This window comes from Rhinoderma darwinii, chromosome 3 (genome assembly GCF_050947455.1).
Source record: "Rhinoderma darwinii isolate aRhiDar2 chromosome 3, aRhiDar2.hap1, whole genome shotgun sequence".
In the NCBI taxonomy this organism is placed as follows: Eukaryota; Metazoa; Chordata; class Amphibia; order Anura; family Rhinodermatidae; genus Rhinoderma; species Rhinoderma darwinii.
The window spans coordinates 79,138,357-79,158,486 of NC_134689.1; the positions used below are offsets into that span (position 1 = coordinate 79,138,357).

The 20,130-nt window shown below is 43.3% G+C and overlaps 1 protein-coding gene across 1 annotated transcript in view; it reads left to right on the plus strand.

Annotated features, from left to right (window-relative positions):
* SLIT3 (slit guidance ligand 3) overlaps positions 1-20,130 on the plus strand; it is a 761,836-nt gene that overhangs the window by 569,993 nt on the left and 171,713 nt on the right. The window contains exons 10-11 of the mRNA XM_075856411.1: positions 13,122-13,193; positions 13,692-13,763. Of these exons, the coding sequence (XP_075712526.1) occupies positions 13,122-13,193; positions 13,692-13,763 (144 nt within the window). The remainder of the gene's footprint in view (positions 1-13,121; positions 13,194-13,691; positions 13,764-20,130) is intronic.

The following is a 20,130-nucleotide window of genomic DNA, read 5'->3' on the forward strand; positions in this document are numbered from 1 at the left end:
TGCAAAAAGTGTTAAATACATAAATTAAGAGGGTGCAGAGGTCATCATGTATTATAATTAATACACTCAAGTACAAGAAAATCAGTCAGCACTGCTGTGACCAGTAGTCCTCGGGATATTCGGCAGTACACTGCCCACAGAGGCACAACAGGGGCTGTGGTAGAAGTCTAGGGAGGTGCTGGGCTTTGTAGGTAAGACTATATATAGCACAATGCAAGTAGAGAGAAAAAAGGCACACTCACCCGGTATGACGTAGAAAATTATTTAATGCTTGTAAAAAAGGTGTGGGGAGAAGATGAAAACAGTGTCAGGTAAAAGCCATTTCGGGTACAACACTTTCTCAAGCCCTTTCTCCCCCCACACCTTTTTTACAAGCATTAAAGAATTTTCTACGTCAGACCGGGTGAGCGCGGCTTTTTTCTCTTCACTTACATTGGGTGATAATTAATACAATATAAACTTACATCGCTGTAGAGAAAAGAGTTTGCATAGCGGCGTCCAAAGATGTCTACTGCACATGTCAAAGATGGCACAGTGACTGGAAATATGTCGCTGGAACGCATACACTGTGAGATGGCATAAAACAATTGAGCAAGCCTGTTGAGGCACATCTCAGTCCAAATGGAAATACTAGAATCCTGGTGCCGCTGTGACATAGAAGACCAATGGGGAAATTTAAGACCCAACATATGTGTCCCCCCATGCAGGCTGCCTACGGAACACCTCAAACTGGACTAAATAAGAACTGTGTGGGAATGTCCACTGAAGTCCGCATCTCCCCCGTCACTGGAGGCGAAGTGAGATCCACTCCCCACCAAACATGTAAACACATTGAGGGCATCGCTATAAAAGCATATACACCCCTTAAATGGTCTATTACATATAGAGCACATATAGAAATAATATATCAAAACATCTAGCCAAAGTCAGATCCAAATAGCAGCAAAACGTAATAGTGTATGAGTTTCTAGAGTGATCAATAAAAATAAAGAATAAGGGACACCCAAAATATGAATCGCCTTACACAAGGGAATCCCTTGATAAAGGCGATGATATATTTGCATTAAGAATTAAAAGTATTTTTTACATGATACATAACAAATATGAAAAAATACATTGTTCAACAATGGCCTCTGCTCCTTCATAATAAAGTCCCTTCCTTTCATGACGTGTAGATATCTGTGAGAAAATAAAACAACAATCTGAAAAAAAGAGTAATAATCCAAACAAGGACCATAAAAGTAACAATCTAGCATCACCGTTTTATCGGCCGTTTTTGACGGATCCGTGTGTTCGTTTTTGTTTCCATGTGCACTCAGTTTCCGTTCCGTGTTTCCGTTTTACATGGACGTTGTGTTTCCGTTTGGCTTCCGTTTCTCCGTTTAAAAAACGGAAGGTAAACTTCATAGCATAGAGAACAGTTTGAGATTACTCTGCTTGGCTTGCTTTGTTTTTTTGGTATTTTTGGAGTGAAATGTGTGCACTTACTTATTTTGTGACGCTGGGCACTAGTTCCCTGCTGCCATCTGTGCGTCAAAAGCTCCTTGGCAAATTCCTCCCACGCTGCATCTTTTTTTTATAGCGGCCGTGGTAGCATACTGCACGCGTATCCCACAGTTCTGGGTGAACATGCACCAATGCTATGAGTCTCTCCACATCCATCTTTAGGAATAAATGTGTACTGTAGTCTGTGAACTTTGGCTCACCCAGCCGTTGCTATGGCAAGGGATCCGTCAAAAACGGACGGCACACGGAATCCTTCCGTGTGTCATCCATTTTTTTGACTGACCCATTGACTTGTATGGGCCACACGGTCACTGAATCACTGACCAAACTAGGACATGCTCTACTTTTGACGGAACGGAACAACGGATCCGTTTAAATAACTGAAGTGTGCAAAAACAGATAGCACCCTGAAGGAAAAAACTGAAGTGGGCATAAAGCCTTAGGCCTTATTCACACGACAGTGAAAAACGGCCATGTGATGGCCGTCCTTTTAACGGCTTTCACATGGCCGTTTTCAGAACAATGATATTCTATGGGTGCATTCACACGGCCGTTTTTTTAACGGCCCGTGAATAATGGCCGTCAAAAAATAGGACATGTCCTATTTTTGGCCGTTTTAACGGCCTGACGGCCCCCATAGAAGTCAATGGATCAGTTTTTAACGGCTGTCAATACATGTAACAACCGTTAAAAACGGATCTGTTACATGGGGACTGGCAAGGGAACTACTAGTTCCCTTGCTGGCTATCGTTGGCATACTCACGTTTGCGGCGCTTCTTCAGGTGTGGTCACTCGTCTGTGGTCACTCGGATTTGAAGGCGCCTCGATGACGTCACCGCCCCGTCGCACTGCCTTGCCAGATCCCGTGCAGACGAGTGACCACAAGTGAAGAAGAGGAGAGACGGCACTGCTCTCGTGAGTATGTGGCACAATCTACAGGGAGGCTGGTGTGGCATCTACAGGGAGGCTGGTGTGGCATCTACAGGGAGGCTGGTGTGGCATCTACAGGGAGGCTGGTGTGGGATCTACAGGGAGGCTGGTGTGGCATCTACAGGCAGGCTGGTGTGGCATCTACAGGGAGGCTGGTGTGGCATCTACAGGCAGGCTGGTGTGGCATCTACAGGGAGGCTGGTGTGGCATCTACAGGGAGGCTGGTGTGGCATCTACAGGCAGGCAGGTGTGGCATCTACAGGCAGGCTGGTGTGGCATCTACAGGGAGGCTGGTGTGGCATCTACAGGGAGGCTGGTGTGGCATCTACAGGGAGGCTGGTGTGGCATCTACAGGCAGGCTGGTGTGGCATCTACAGGGAGGCTGGTGTGGCATCTACAGGCAGGCTGGTGTGGCATCTACAGGGAGGCTGGTGTGGCATCTACAGGGAGGCAGGTGTGGCATCATATACAGGGAGGCGTGTGGCATATACAAGAAGGCTGTGTGGCATCATGTACAGGCAGGCTGGTGTGGCATCATGTACAGGGAGGCTGGTGTGGCATCATGTACAGGGAGGCTGGTGTGGCATCATGTACAGGGAGGCTGGTGTGGCATCATGTACAGGGAGGCTGGTGTGGCATCATCTACAGGGAGGCTGGTGTGGCATCATCTACAGGGAGGCTGGTGTGGCATCATCTACAGGGAGGCTGGTGTGGCATCATTTACAGGGAGGCGTGTGGCATCATCTACAGGGAGGCTGGTGTGGCATCATCTACAGGGAGGCAGGTGTGGCATCATCTACAGGGAGGCGGGTGGCATCATCTACAGGGAGGCGTGTGGCATATACAAGAAGGCTGTGTGGCATCATATACAGGGAGGTGTGTGGCATCATATACAGGGAGGCTGTAAATATTGTCTAGGTGAACATGTGACCTTCCTTTGGTTGTTTTCAGGGGGCTGGGACAAAAAAAGCCTGACCAATGAAATTCATCAGTTTTTTTAACGGCCATGAAAAACTGATGCAAAATGGATGTCAAACGGCCATTAAAAACGGACAGATGGACTTGAAACGGATGAAAATTTAGAGACAAACTGATGCAAAATGGCCATGAAAAACTGACAGTTGATCAGTTTTAAATGGACATTTTTTTTCACTGTCGTGTGAATAAGGCCTTACAATATAACATTTAACCCGTATTGGTGAATGCAGTAAAAAAAATAAAAATGAAACGTCAGAATCGCTGTTTTTCACTGTCATCTCATCTCCCACAAAAAAAAAATAGAATTATAAGTAATATAAAAGTCTTATGTACCTCAAAATGGTACTTAAAAAAACTACAGCTCGCCCCATAAAAAATAAGCCCTGACCGCTTAAGAAAACATGTCACTTTTACCGCACTGTTAATGCTGTAAAAACAAAACCACAAAAAAAAACAATGGAGAAATCAGTTTTTTTCCCATTCCACCCCACAAATATTTTTTTTCCAGTTTCCCAGTACATTATATGGTGCCGTTAAAAAAAACGACACCTTGTACTGCAAAAAACAAGCCCTCATATCAGCTGAAAAATAAAAATTTTATGGTTTTTGGAAGGTGGGGATGAAAAAGCAGAAATTAAAAACCAAAAAAATGGCAGGGGGGTGGGGTGGGGGTTAATATAAGATAAAGGCAACACGAGTAAACACAAAATGCAACTTTTCAATTTCATTACGTCTATTGAGAATAAAGACTTATTCAAAAACTATATCATATATGTGAAAAAGTAATTGCCCCCCTAAGCCTAAAAACGGATTGTGCCACCCTTGGAAGTAACAACTGAACTCAAACGTTTGCGATAACTTGCGATGAGTCTATTACATTGTTGTTCAGGATTATTGACCCTCTCTGCTTTCCAGAATTGTTTTACTTCAGATACATTAAAGGGTTTTTGAGCATGAACTGCCCGTTTAAGGTTTTGTCACAGCATCTGAAAGGAATTCAAGCCACTCTATAATTTAAATTTTGTTTCTTTTGAGCCATTCAGAGTAGCACTTTCTTGTACGCTTCGGATCATTGTCCTGCTGCATAACCCAACTGTGCTGCCCTCCGATCAGTCTATCCCCCCTCATCGGACAAGTACAAAAAAAAAATGATTTCTCACCTCACCGCTCCTCTTCTCCCCTCCGGGTCTCCTCAGACTTCCACAGCATGCTGGGGCTCATTCAACCTACTGATGTCTGGCAGCATCAGGACATTGTATGTGACGCAGCACTGATTACATTGAGTGCTGTGTCGCATATAATGCCCTGCTTGGCATCAGGACCTTGTATGAGCCTTGTTTGAGACCTTGAATGTGTCACATCTTACTCCAACTCGCTTTCTATTAAGACTGTTGCATGAAACGAAAATTTTTATAAATTCCCCCCAAAGACTTTGTTTTGCATCTATATATGAATCTCCTTAGAACAAGGCATCATGTACTGCTTATTAAGACCTTCTTGTCTGCTTCACATTGCTAGAGAGGTTCTATTTAAAGGAGTTATCCGGACATTTTATATTGATGACCTATCCTATCCGATTGGTGGGGGTCCAACTTCTGGGAACCGCCGCTAATCAGCTGACTGAAGGGTTCTGCGGCAACAAACACTGACCAGGCACAGTGCCATGTACATTCGTAGCCGCTGTGCCTGGAATTGCAGTTCCGGTCTCATTCAAGTGAATGGGACCTTATATATGTGCCTATGTGTGGTATATACTATGCTGTGAAAAAGGTCCCAATTTCTTCTATTTTTGCATATTTGTCCCTCATTTAAATGTTTCAGATCATCAAACTACTTGTAATATTAGACAAAGATAATCAAGTACATACAAGATGCTGTTTTTAAGTGATGATTTTATTCATTGAAGAGAAAATGCTGCCGTTCAGCCCTACCTGGCCCTATGTGAAAAAAATAAGTAATTGCCCCCTACTAAATCAACTGGTTAACCAAATTCAATTGACAATTGGGTTCAATTTCACTGGCCACAACCAGGCATGATTACTGGCAGACCTGTTGAAGCTAAACATCACTTGAAGTGGTTCATCTGGCATTTTATATTGCTGGCCTATACTTAGGATAGGTCATCAATATCCGATCGGCGGGTGACCGACTCCCAGAACCACCGCCGATCAACTAACTGAAGGTCCACGACATTGAACGTTGCGGCAAATTCATAGTTTGCCAAGCACAGCGCCGTACACTATCGTAGCGGCTATGCCTGAAAATTCTAGTCCTCTACAGCCCATTGCCATTTTCTTGAATGGGACCGAAACTGCAATCTCAGGCACAGAAGTTTATGGCGTTGTGCCTGGTAAACTATGAAGAGGACGCAGCAGTTATCACCACAGCCCCTGTAGACAGCTGATCATGCGGGTTCCAGGAGTCAAACACCCACCGATTTGATATTGATAACCTAGCACAAGCCATCAATATAAACTGCCCGGCGAACCCCTTTTGGGCCGAAAATAGGCCGGTCCTTAAAAGGTTAATGTATAAAATCTATGTTTTGCATGGTTAATAAAAGTTTAAATATCAAAATAAAAAATTTAGTTTAGAATTTAAACATCTTGGTTTATTTTAATCTAATTTACAAGTTACTTAAAACACTTTGGCGTTGGTGGCGTTTAAAAAAAATAATACATACACATCATTTATTAAGTACTGCGTAAAAGGAAAATCCTTATTATACATCTAGGTTGGGGAATTGGCATTTACAATGGCACAATAACTCTCTGCCAGTAATATCTGCCATGGGATGAGTGATTTTGATAAACCTCCACTCATTTGGACTCATGGTTTATAATGTCATTTGCAGCTGCAGGAATGAATTTATGGCCTTGCTTTGGCCATTATCCTTTAATTTGTCTTGTTCACTGCCCACTAGAGCTCATCCCATAATGTTCAGACTGCTGGAATCCTACAAAAAATGGCCATGTCAACTGATAAGTCCTAAAATAAAAATAAAAGAATATTTTCATTCAGAAATGTTTTCTTTTATTCCCTTTAGATATGTTATTGTTCATAAGTATTAGAAATCAAAAATCATTCCAATACCAATCTAATTCTGCATATTTAGGAGGGGAATATCTTCAGCGATTCAAGGGCAAACATCCTTCTCAGCACAGGGGAAGTAGTGAACATGGTCTTTAAGGGTGGATTCACACATGGCAGATTTTGTTGCTGCAATTTGTGCCAATGAAAATCAATTCCATTCATCTGAACAGAACTTGCAGAAATCCATGCACCTGCTGCAGAAACAACCTCATTCAGATGAATGGAACAGATTTGTAATTGCAGGCACATTTTTAGCATGCTTTTATGTTGTACAGTCTTTGTGAATTTAAAGTGCACCCTCAGTATGACAGTAGAGATTCCCATTTATTCTGGTGTTGCAGTATCTGCAATTGTTAACAGTGGGGTAGTCATGAGAAAATCACCTTTCCAGTGATGGCATCTAGAGGCCATCAGCAAACTCTTGATTGCCATTTTTGTCAGTCTATAGTTTCATGGGCTGCAGAGTAGCTGCAAGATTTTGCCTGCATGTTTATTATGTTTATTTTTCATTTTACTAATGCATTAGCCTGTGTATTTTGGACTTCAGGTACACTTTAAAGGGAAAATCCAATCAAAAAGATCTCCTGATACGACCTATATCAACTTGGTGTGGTCTGAGATTTTAAACCATCTCTGATTTCAGAATGAAAGGGGTCTAGTAAACGCTGGAACCCCTTTGGCATCTGATACAACATTGTAAACACAGTTGTTGATTTGTGTGGCCCTTTATTTATAAGGTATTAACCATAGTGTAATCTAGAGTTTAGCCCTGACAAGTGACGTAACTGTATGTCAGTCAGGAAGGGGTTGCCACTATTTGCCATATAGAAACTGAGCCCAGGTCATCAGCAACTGACACTCTGCTGTAATAGATGGATCGGAGCTAGCCCTTAGATGCCACAGTTGATAATGATTTGTACTCCATCACCCCCCAGTGCGCAAAACGCAGTTGGTGCATGCCAATGGGTTGCTATGGCAACCAGAGGCTTAACATTGGCTTCCTTTTCTTCTATGTACGGAAGACTATTAGGCCCTGCCAGGGCACAATATACAGCCCGTCAGTGTAAAATTGACAGTTATAATACATTGCACTACATTAGTAGCACAATGCATTATAACAGTGATAAGATGTTCAGGCCCTCAAGGCCTTTCCCTAATGGGACTAAAAAAATAATTTGTTAGAAAAGTAAAAAAATATACGTTTTATGTTGTAAAATGAAATTTCTACTTTTTTACTTATCAAGTTAAAATTAAAAATGATTGCCATGTCTGTACTGACCTTAACTATAAAAATATTACGTCGTTTATACTGTACGGTGAATTCTGTAAATCAAGCTAATAAAACAATGCCAGAAATGCTGTTCTTTGGTCACCTTGACTAACAAAAAGTGGAATAAAATGTGAGAAAGTTTCATGTGCCCCAAAATGGTACCAATAAAAACTACAATCCACCCCACAAATACAAAGCCCTCAAACAGCTACATCGACTGGAAAATGTTAAAAATTATCTTGTGTATAAGTAGTAATACATTAAAAAATATACAGCGCATTGCAGGGCCGGACTGGGAATTAAAATCAACCCTGACATTTTAAATCACACAGGCCCACCACCCCTCCATGCATGCTGTCCAGAGTCGGACTGGAGTAAGTTCGGCTCACCCTTTAGCTCACCCTTTGCACAACAAGTGAATGGGGCAGTCTGCAGTTGCCTACACAGCCAGGTGGCTGGGAGCATCACTACAAAGGAAAAAACAGTGAAGTGGTCGCAGTGCGAAATCAGCGCAGCAGCCCCTTCATTCTCAGAATCGGTGGAGGTCCCATAGGTCCCAGATCATATTCTAGAATATTCAATCACTTTTACAAGATGGACATACACCTTTAGGAATGTAACAAATTAATTGTTGAATGCAACTACCTGGGAGTCGCACCCCGACCGATCAGATATTGACGGCCTATCCCGGGGCAGAGCGCTAGCTGATGCTCTACTCCAGCACCGCTCCTGATGTCACTATCCATATATGGACAGTGACGTCAGGAACATCCAAAGTGCTGAAGTCCCCGGCAGAGCAAAAGCTAGCACTCTGCCCCGGGATTCCAGCACTGTTCCTGACGTCACTCTCCATATATGGACAGTAACATCAGGAGTTCCCTATCGATGGAGTCACCAAGCAGAGAATCCGCTATTGCTCTGCCCATGAACTAGAACACTGTTCCTGACAAAAGTGTACAGATGTAGCCGTCTTTATCTTGACTTTTAACACCTTAAATACACAGTGTAAAGCAACTTTAATATGACTTTTTCAATGGCTTTTGTTGTGTGATAGCACACTGCAGCAAGTTATCAGAGTCCAGATAAAGATGGCTACATTCGTACATATATGACAGTGATGTCGGGAACTCCCCGAGGTATACGTTTAACATATGCCTGTGACGGATGCCATACAGGGGCATCCGTCACCCATAGGCTCCAAAGATAAAGAACGTATACCGTATGGTATATGATTTTATGTGGATGGTCTTCTACGCTAGTCCATCCTTCAAAAAAAAGTTCAACTGACGTAGCGCTGGGCTGGTAACAAAAAAAAAAAACTAAACCGAATTTCAGCGCAATTAATTGAGGTCATCTTGCACATTTTTGTTTTTTTCAATTATTTTTTTCCGATTTAAACTGTATCTACATCTTCAGGACGCAGATACAGTTGAATCCAGTAGTAGAGCAGGGAGCCATGAGGTCCCTGCTCTACCATTCAATATGTATCGCTGGACGCGAGGCAGTGATGTCATTGCGCCTGTCTGATCTGACTGCACAGACCGGAGGAGCAGAAGGATCTCCTCCACTAGAACGGGGTTAGGGGTATGTATATTATTATTTTTATTAGGCACTATTGGGGCTGTGTGGGGGCAGCTATGGGGGCATTATACAGCATGGGGGCAGTTATAGGGCATTCTACTGTGAGGGGGCAGCTATGGGGGCAGTTATAGGGGCATTATACTGTGTGGGGAGCACTATGAGGGCAATATACTGAGTGGGGGCAGTGTCAGGGGGTATGTTACATACAGTAGTATACAGCAGGCTCAGGGCATAAATATTAATTCAACGGCGTAGCATGCAAATAGATGGTGTGGCATGTGAAGGGATGTGGCCTAAATAATCGGTTAATAATCGCAATCGAGGTTACATGTTTAGTTAATCATGATTTTGATTTAGGTCATAATCTCCCAGTCCTATACTGACATATACCAGCCCGACGGAGGCCAAAAGGACACTTTTTTGTCTCCATCGGAATAATGGAGCCCTATGAATGCATTTATCTTGTATGTCAGGATCTTTCCCGACGTACAAGATAAACGTAGAGCAATAATGTGACGTGAATTGGGCATTACGCACATACTGTATGCACATTATGCACACATACAAAGTATATACATTATACACATATATACAGTATTTATACACACAATGACAAAATTTATACACACATTACACAGACATTTACCTTTTCTGCGGATAGCTGATTTCAGAACCTCTGACATGTAGGAAACTTTAAGAAGCAGGGGCAATTACCCACTGTCGCATCTCAGGAGAGTGGTAGAAGGTGCCATGAGTAAATCAGCAGCTGGGTGTGCAAAAACAGGAGAAAGGAGCTGGGTGGGGGGAAGACAGGAAAGATCACCTGGGGGATAGATGACAGGAGAATGCAGCAATAGGGCAGAGGACAGAAGACTCTTGTTATCTTCCTGTACTGCTCTGTGTTAATCTGCAGACTACCCTCCCCTTCCTGTCAGTGCAGACTACAGAGCAATCTGGGAGCTGGGAGGTAGGAGGAGACCAGATCTCAGTGTGTCCTGCCACTGCTGCAGCACAGTGAAGACAGTGCCCTAGCTGTATTAAAAAGCTCTGGAACGTTGTAGTGAGTGCAGAGAGTGTGGCCCCGTCTGACACTGCAGGGAGGATACTGGGCTGCCTGCAGCTGCACTACACTGTCAGTGACAGTAGTAGGCGGTGTAGTGCACAGTACACCGCTCAGGGAGAAAAAAAGCCTGCAACCATGAGGACACCGGCCCATCTGGCATTTGCATTTGGCAATTGCATTTTTCCCTTTGCATGTAGGGCTGCACATTATTTATGGGGAAAAACCTGTGCGGTCAAAAAGTTCACTACACCTCTAAATGCCTTGAGGGGTTCAGTTTCCAAAAACATTTTTTGGGTTTCATTTGTACTAGTACCTCAGGTACTCTGCAAATACAACATGGCGCCCGAAATCAATCTAGCAATATCTACACTCCAAAAAAAACATTGTGCGCTCATTCGCTGCTGAGCCCTGCCGTGTGCCCAAGCAGCAGTTTACAACCATATATGGGATACTGCGGTATTAGTGAGAATTTGCAGAACAAAATTGTGAGTTCTTTTTTCAGTGTTTCTTTTGAAAATGAAAAAGTTCTGAGCTAAAACTACATTTTCTTAGAAAAAAATAAATTTTTCATTTTCTCGGCCCAATTGTAATAAAATCTGAAAAACACATGTGGGGTCTAAATGCTTACTACTAGGTTAGTTCCTTGAGAGGTGTAGTTTCCAAAATGAAGTATTTTTGGGGATGTTCCTTATGTTTTGCACCTCAGGGCCTCTGCAAATCTATAATAATGCCTGGAAAACAACCTAACAAAAAGCAGCCCCCAAAATCCTCAAGGTGCTCCTGAGGCCTGTGGTTGAGCCAAGTAGCACACTAGGGTCACATTTGGGATATTTCTAAAAACTTTAGAATCTGGGTAATCTTGAGTTGCGTTTCTCTGTAAACACCATTGGTGTTACAGAAGAAAATGTATTAGAATTTAATATCTGCAAAAAAGTGACATATTTACATTTCACCTCCACATGTCTTTAATGAGAAATGCCTGAAGGGTTAATAAATTTGCCAAAATATTTTTTAAACAATTTGAGGGGTCAAGTTTAAAAAAAAAAATAGGGTGATTTATAGAGATTTCTAATATATAGTCCACTTGAGGACTGAATTGGTCCTTAAAAAATTACATTTTGGAAATCATTTTGAAAATTTAAAAAATTGCTCCTGATAAGCTTTCTAACATCCTAAAAACAGAGATGTTTCAACAAATGATGTCATCATAAAGTAGATATATGGGAATGGTAATAAGTAACTATTTTGTGTCTTACAAGCAGAGAAATTCAAATTTTGAAAAATGCTAATTTTGCACAATTTACAAAAAATGTTTGTCTTTCAGTGTGGTGAATGCCATTAAAAAAACAATACCAATTTTTTTTAAAAAAAACAATGCCAGAATTGCGGCTTTTTGGTCATCTTGCCTACCAAAATTTTTCATAAAAAGTGAGCAAAATTCCAAAATCGCTTGGATAAATAAAAGCATTAAAAAGATATTCCCACATAAAGTGACACATGTCAGATTTTAAAAAGACATATGCCCATTGCATTTTTAACTATTGATGCAAATAGTTTTGTGACCCGCCTGCTGTTTATCTGTTTGCAGTCTGCTTATACTACAGGGTTTATTTTCTAACCTGCACTAGATTAACAACTACATTCTGGTTGTTTGCTTAGCACAACAAATGCATTTGTTGAATCAGTAGAAGTCTGTAAGCTGGCATCCCTTATAAACACAGAAACAAAGGACCCCCCAGCCCACATGAGCCTTCTAAGTACCATTCTTCTGTAGCTTGGAGATCTCTGGATGTTGATCGCCCTGGCCAAAGATTTTATTGTGTAGGCTAAATTAAATTAAAAACTCATACTTAAATGAAGGAATATCACGTAATATCAAGTAAATCTGACACATTACAGGACGACAGGAGGATTTCAAACACTGAGAGAAAGGAACACACGTAGCAGTATTTGCTGGATATTTAGCCATCAAAGGGGATGTTGGGAGAAGATGACCACTTAATAATACTGAGAATGTGGGTGGCAAAAATTGTCTGCCTCTGTATTTAAAATCCTCCCATTATGGCTGCAGGTATTTCTTGAATGGTGTATAGGGAGGGGGTCCGAAAAATTATTCTATAACCTATTCCAAGCTAAATGATGGTGGATAGAAACCACAATATTCAATATTAGTCTTTTATTCCAGTGCAAGTGTTCTTTTCATTGTCATTTACTCCGGGAAGTGCGATCTACCTCTAAAACAAAGACCAGATTGGCATCTCTGTGCATCGAAACATCTCAATGTATGGTGACTGAGAAAAGGTCTTGAATCGTTTACTCTACCAAGTTGTATATATGTTGGTGTTTTGTTCACAAAAGGCAAGACAGTCCATGTTGACTATAGTGGTTGCAGTGTGTTATTTTTCATGGCTAGTGGAGCAACCTCAAATAAATGTGGCCATATTAAATGTTTGTGTGTTTTTGCCAAAGCTCACAAAACAACATCCAGAGGTCTGTTTCATGAAGACAAACCGTATCTTACAGTAACAGTTCAACAAGTTGGACAAACAATCCTCAAACGGTTTTCATATAACCATTTATTTTATTCTCGAGCTTCAAAATAAGTGTGTGACGCACATATGTTGTCATCTCAGACCAAGATGGTAAGCAGACGCTACAAATAATATTTTTCTATCTTTTTCTTATGTTTTTTTTTCTTAGACGGCTGGAACAGAATTCCATCAAGAATATTCCAGCTGGAGCTTTTACTCAGTACAAAAAACTGAAGAGAGTGTAAGTCTAATATACTGTGAGAGTATTGGACATGATATCTATTGATCTAAGGACAAATGAGTGTTTTATAACGTATAAATATGTTGCCTGTTGTTTACTCCAGCTATGTATGCCATTGTTATGAGGCACGGTTCCACAAGATGTCATCTGAAAATGTTACAACTGTTGTACCTGTTGATTCTTGGACTGTATCTTTAAAAAATATATATATTTATTGAAGTTGAAAATGAAATAATGTGGGCATGTATCTATACAATTGCTCATATGAAGTAGCTTTTGTTTTTCGCGCTGTCAGCTGCTTTTAACTTAGAAACGCAATAAAAATTGGCTTTAGTCTGTGAATCAACCAAAAGGAATGGCCATCATATCAATATACCACTTTATATGCTATTTTGTATACCGTCTTTGTATTTATAGGGTAATACTTGTGTACATAAATGTGGCTGGGATTTAGACTGTTTTCAGTGTTGCAAAATCTACTTTGTTTTTTATTTTTAGAGACCTCAGCAAGAACCAAATATCTGAAATTGCAGCGGATGCTTTCAGCGGATTAAAATCCCTCACCTCGATGTAAGTATTTTCAGAACGTATGTTAAGCAAGGTGACATGAGACTGATGCACTATGCAATATGGTGTACCTCAGATTTGGAGGCACCTTACCTTAAATATTAGGGAATCCCATTATGTGCAATTCCCTAGTAAACTGTGATTGGCTGAATGTCTCCAATTCCGAGTTCGCTACAGCTTTCCGGCAATCCACTATGGTTCCTGTTTGTATTTCTCATGGTGTTATATGAAATATGCAGTTAATACATATAACATCTTCCACAGGACAAGCCTCTTAGACAAAAAAGTACCAAAAGTAAACAATGAAATCTTTCCTTTTGTCATTAGTTTTCAGAACACAATATTGACAAGGTTGTGCAGTGGGAGCAGATTTGTTTTTTCTTTAAGAGACTATTATCATATAGAAATGCGAATGTATTCAAATAAACTTACATGTAGGATAACAAATTTGTCTTATGATGTGTATTTCAGTAAATGTTCGACAAAAGATACTTTACTCTGATATAAACATCTCGTGTGTTCCTGCAATGTACTATTGAAGCGAGACAAGGAAATAACTATAAAGATGTTAAATTACCTCCTGAGTAGGCCCATATTTAAGGAGACAACTGTCAAGTCACTAAAGACAAAATAATCTCTCTTAAATTACCAATTTCTCATGTTGTACACCGCAGACTCTGAAAATAGAACTCTGAATAACCCTATTAAAGTCCTTTCTACATGAGTAACCCAGAAATTGTTTGGTGATTAAAGACTTCTCTGGAGCCAGTACTGGAGCTCTGGTGTCTGTTTTTCTCGTCTCTGGTATTTGGAGCAATTTAACATCCTCATGTGAGACACTTAATGTCACATCTTGATTATAACTCCAAGTCATCAGACAATCTGACACTGGGGGATGCAGTAAATTTCTCTGCATGTCCAACTGTAAAGTAAGGCAAACATCCAAAATAAATAATTTCTTGCAAGGTCAAAACACATTTTTCAGAGATATTTAACCCTTTCATGACCAAGGGGCATTGATGCCCCTGTGTCCAGGTCAAATTTTCCATTTTTGATATGCACTTCTTTAAACGATAATATCTTTGGAACTGCTTTGCATATCACAACTATTTTTTGCTTTGTTTTCTTTTACAAGACGTCTGAGGCTTTCATTTTCTAGATTAGTTTAATTAATTCAGTGTTTTTAATTTTTATTATGAGCAGACAAATCACTAAAAATTAAAAAAAAAAACTTTCGGACTTTATATATATATATATATATATATATATATATATATATATATATATATATATATATATATGTGTGTATATATAAATACACACACTGTAGAACTCTGCAGCAATTAGTCCTCTTCTCTCTCCGTCACCCTGGATTGCTGTGAGGGGAGAGTGAAGAGGGCTATATACAAATGACTGTGAAAAAAATGGCAGTCAACAACGAATCTACTGTAAGATTTTCATGGCAGTTTTGCATCAATGTGTCTCAAAATTTGAATCCATTTCCCGGCCGTCTGACCGTTTTTAACCGGCATTTGCCATTTGTTTTTCATGGACGTTAAAAAAAAATAAAAAATTGATTAATTTTATTAGTTAGGGTTTTTTGTCCCAACCCCCTGAAAACACAGTGCCCATGTAGATAGTGACGCAATACCACTGTAGATAGTGCCACATTGCCCACATAGATAGTACCAATGCCCACATAGATAGTGCCCACTGTAAATAGTGCCACAGTGCCCACATAGTGCCACAGTTCTCCCTGTAGATAATGCCCACATAGTGCCACACAGTGCCCATGTAGATAGCACCACAGGGTCCCCTGTAGGTAGTGCCAATATATTGCCACAGTGCCCAGATAGTGCCACACACACTGTATATAGCACCCCCTGCAAATAGCACCGCCCCCTGTACATAGTCCCCACCCCCTGCAGATAGCGTGTGCTTTTACAAGGTGTGTATTTTGGGATAATATTTCCCAACAAAATGTGCCCAAAAAATTTATGTTACTACCTTATAAATACATTAGTTCCACTACAACTGATATTTATTTTGCAGTTCAGTCACAGTTTTTCTCGTGATATTCCCAAAATTATTCAAAAACCAGCAAAACCACAAAAAAAATGCACTTGTGAATAAGATTGGGGACGGCAGCAATGGAGAATCTCAAACAGTATATATCCATGAAGTAACAGCTTCAGGATGGATGAAGAAATGTTAGTTTAATCACCAAAAAGTGAGCGACATTTCGGTTTACATCTGAACCTTTCTCAATAGTGCCCAGTGTAAATAGAATGTACATACAAATGTACATCATTTAGAGTTTGAGCATACATCCCCTGTAGATAGTGGCAATATAATGCCACAATACCCATGTAGATAGTGCTACTCCCCCTGTATATAGAACCCCGTGTAGATAGCCCCACACCCCCTGTAAATAGCACCACCCCCTGAAGAAAGCAACATACCCCCTGTATTTAGCAATATTCCCGCTGCAGATAGCCCCCCCCCCCCGTAAATGGCACCCGCTTCCTGTAAATAGCACCACTGTAGCTCCCATTAGGAGCAGAATCCCTCTGGCCGAAGATTCCGCTCCTTCAGGAAGCCCCTGATGTCTCTGTCCATATATGGACAGTGACGTCAGGGGTTAACTCTAAAAGCGGAATCCCCTTCCAGAGCAGGGATTCCGGTCCAGGAGTAGCCCCTGACGTCACTGTCCATATATGGATAGTGACACCGGGGATTCCGCTCCTAGAGAGAGCCGGACGTCATTGTCCATATATGGATAGTTACACCAGGGGCTACTCCAGTAGGGGAATCCCCGGCCGACACTCTGGACACTCTGGCCGACACAAATGGACAGTGACGTCAGGAGCTCTCTCTAGAAGCGTAATCCCCGGCCAGTAATCCCCGGGGATTCCGCTCCTAGAGTCAGTTCAGGTGGTGCTATCTATAGTGGGAGATGCAATGCTATCTACAGTGGGGGAGGTTGCTATCTGTAGGGATCTGGCACTATCTACAGCAGGGATGGAGAAACGGTGGGGGCTCCCTCTAGGAGGGGAATCCTCGGCCAGAGCGCTGGCCGTGAATTCCGATGCTGGAGGAAGCTTAGGTGGCGCTATCTACAGAGGGTTTTGCGCTGCCTACAAGGGATTGAGGGTTGCACTATCTACAGTGGGGGGGTTATTCCGGGGCTCTCAAAGCCCCGGCTGACATGGGAATGCAGTGCTGCTCACACTGAAGCAGCACTGCACTCATTAAACACGTTTCAGGCTGTCAAAGTTTATACACGTGCTAACTGCACGGGGCATCGGCAATTAGAACGTATATAGACGTATGGCAGTCGTGAAGGGGTTAAGTAAGTCTTGACTTTTTATTACCAGCACAACATTACACCTATGTTAATAAAGACATACTGTAAGGCCAGATGGACAAGACCATATATTTCATCCGTAATTACGGATCCATTCCTTTCTATATTAACGGGAAGGTGTCCAGGTTGTACAAAGCTTCCGTAAAAAATAAGACATGTCCTATTTTTTTATTTTACAGACCGTGCTCCCAAACTTTTATACAGGGGGCACGGCCCACAAATGCGGACAACTGCCCGCGGCCGGCCTTAGCCGTAATCATGGATCGGGATTACGGCAACATCCGTGTCCATATTATTCAGCCTATTCTCTCATAATGTTGATTTATGAGGCAAAATCCTCCGCAAAAGTCGCAACACATAGCTATTTGTTGTGGGTTTTACATCTCAATTGATTCCAATGGGGAAAACTCGCAACAGAACAGCAACGAATAAGCAGCATAAATTGATATGTTGAGGATTTAAAATCTGCGCCGCAGGCCGATTTATTAATGTTTTTGCTGCAGATTTTTTTTCTGCAGCATGTGCATGAGATTTCTTTAAATCACTTTGACTTTGCTACTACCATAAATGCTGCGTAATTTCCTCCCAGGATTCCTTGCGGAAGTTCCGCAGCATTTATGATATGTTAGAACCAAGCCGAACATAAAGTAGAAATCAATTAAGTAATTTAAGGGTGATATTAAGATTTCTAGTTAGGCTTTAGGTTCCTTTCTGGTGACGTGACATATTTGGTAACAAATTGCAAATAGGTTTAGGCCTCATTCACACGACAGGGTCCGAGTGTCGGCCGGGAAAATCAGCAGTTTTTGGCCGATTTTCCCGGCCGGTTTGCATCCGTTTTGCATCCGTTCCGATTCCGTTCCGGGCCGAGTTGCCGTTTTTACCGGCCGATTTGGACCCGATTTGCATCCGTTTTTTCCCCTGTCCGTTTTAAAATCGGATGAATTTCATTTAAATTTGTTGCCACACACAGCCCTTTGTAGATAATGCCACAGCCCCCCTGGTAGGTAATGCCACCCAGCACCCTGTAGGTGATGCCACACAGCCCCCTGCAGGCGATGCCACCCTGTCCCCTGCAGGCGATGCCACCCTGTCCCCTGCAGGTAATGCCACCCAGCCCCCTGTAGGTAATGGCATCAAGTCCCCTGTAGGTAATGCCATCAAGTCCCCTGTAGGTAATGTCACCAAGTCCCCTGTAGGTAATGCCACCAAGCCCCCTGTAGGTGATGCCACCAAGCCCCCTGTAGGTGATGCCACCAAGCCCCCTGTAGGTGATGCCACCAAGCCCCCTGTACGTGATGCCACCAAGCCCCCTGTAGGCGATGCCACACAGCCACCTGTAGGCGATGCCACACAGCCACCTGTAGGCGATGCCACACAGCCCCCTGTAGGCGATGCCACACAGCCCCCTGTAGGCAATGCCACCCTGCCCCCTGTAGGCGATGCCACCCTGCCCCCTGTAGGCGATGCCACCCACCCTGCCCCCTGTAGGCGATGCCACCCACCCTGCCCCCTGTAGGTGATGCCACCCTGCCCCCTGTAGGCGATGCCACCATGCCCCCTGTAGGTGATGCCACCCAGCCCCCTGTAGGTGATGCCACCCACCCTGCCCCCTGTAGGTGATGCCACCCACCCTGCCCCCTGTAGGTGATGCCACCCACACTGCCCCCTGTAGGTGATGCCACCCTGCCCCCTGTAGGTGATGCCACCCACCCTGCCCCCTGTAGGTGATGCCACCCACCCTGCCCCCTGTAGGTGATGCCACCCTGCCCCCTGTAGGTGATGCCACCCACCCTGCCCCCTGTAGGTGATGCCACCCACCCTGCCCCCTGTAGGTGATGCCACCCACACTGCCCCCTGTAGGTGATGCCACCCTGCCCCCTGTAGGTGATGCCACCCTGCCCCCTGTAGGTGATGCCACACAGTCCCCTGTAGGTTCCACCCATCCCCCCCCTTCCAGGAGAAGTCACTGACTTCAATGTCCATATATGGACAGTGTAGTCACTGACTTCTCCTGAAGAGGAATTCCCTGCCACAGGTCGGGAATTCCGCTTCAGAAGTGAGTGACGTCACTGTGTCCATATATGGACAGTGTAGTCACTCACTTCTCATGTAGCGGAATCCACGGCCATAGAGTCGGGGATTCCGCTGCAGAAGTGAGTGACTTCGCTGTGTCCATATATGGACAGTGTAGTCACTCACTTCTCCTGTAGCGGCATCCCCGGCCATAGAGTCGGGGATTCCGCTGCAGAAGTGCGTGACTTCGCTGTGTCCATATATGGACAGTGTAGTCACTCACTTCTCCTGTAGTGGAATCCCCGGCCATAGAGTCGGGGATTCCGCTGCAAAAGTGAGTGACTTCGCTGTGTCCATATATGGACAGTGTAGTCACTCACTTCTCCTGTAGTGGAATCCCCGGCCATAGAGTCGGGGATTCCGCTGCAGAAGTGAGTGACTTCGCTGTGTCCATATATGGACAGTGTAGTCACTCACTTCTCCTGTAGCGGCATCCCCGGCCATAGAGTCGGGGATTCCGCTGCAGAAGTGAGTGACTTCGCTGTGTCCATATATGGACAGTGTAGTCACTCACTTCTCCTGTAGCGGAATCCCCGGCCATAGAGTCGGGGATTCCGCTGCAGAAGTGAGTGACTTCGCTGTGTCCATATATGGACAGTGTAGTCACGCACTTCTCCTGTAGCGGAATCCCCGGCCATAGAGTCGGGGATTCCGCTGCAGAAGTGAGTGACTTCGCTGTGTCCATATATGGACAGTGTAGTCACGCACTTCTCCTGTAGCGGAATCCCCAATCCCCGGCCGGGGATTGGGGATTCCGACTCCTACAGCGAGCAATAAAAGATCCTCCTCCTCACATGCACTCTGCACTGTGAGGAGGAGGAGAGAGAGTGCGCGAGCGACGGTAGACCCGGCCATCATTCGGGACACATTCCGGTGATGGCCGTGTATTACCCGGCCCCATAGACTTCTATGGGAGCCGGGCGGCCG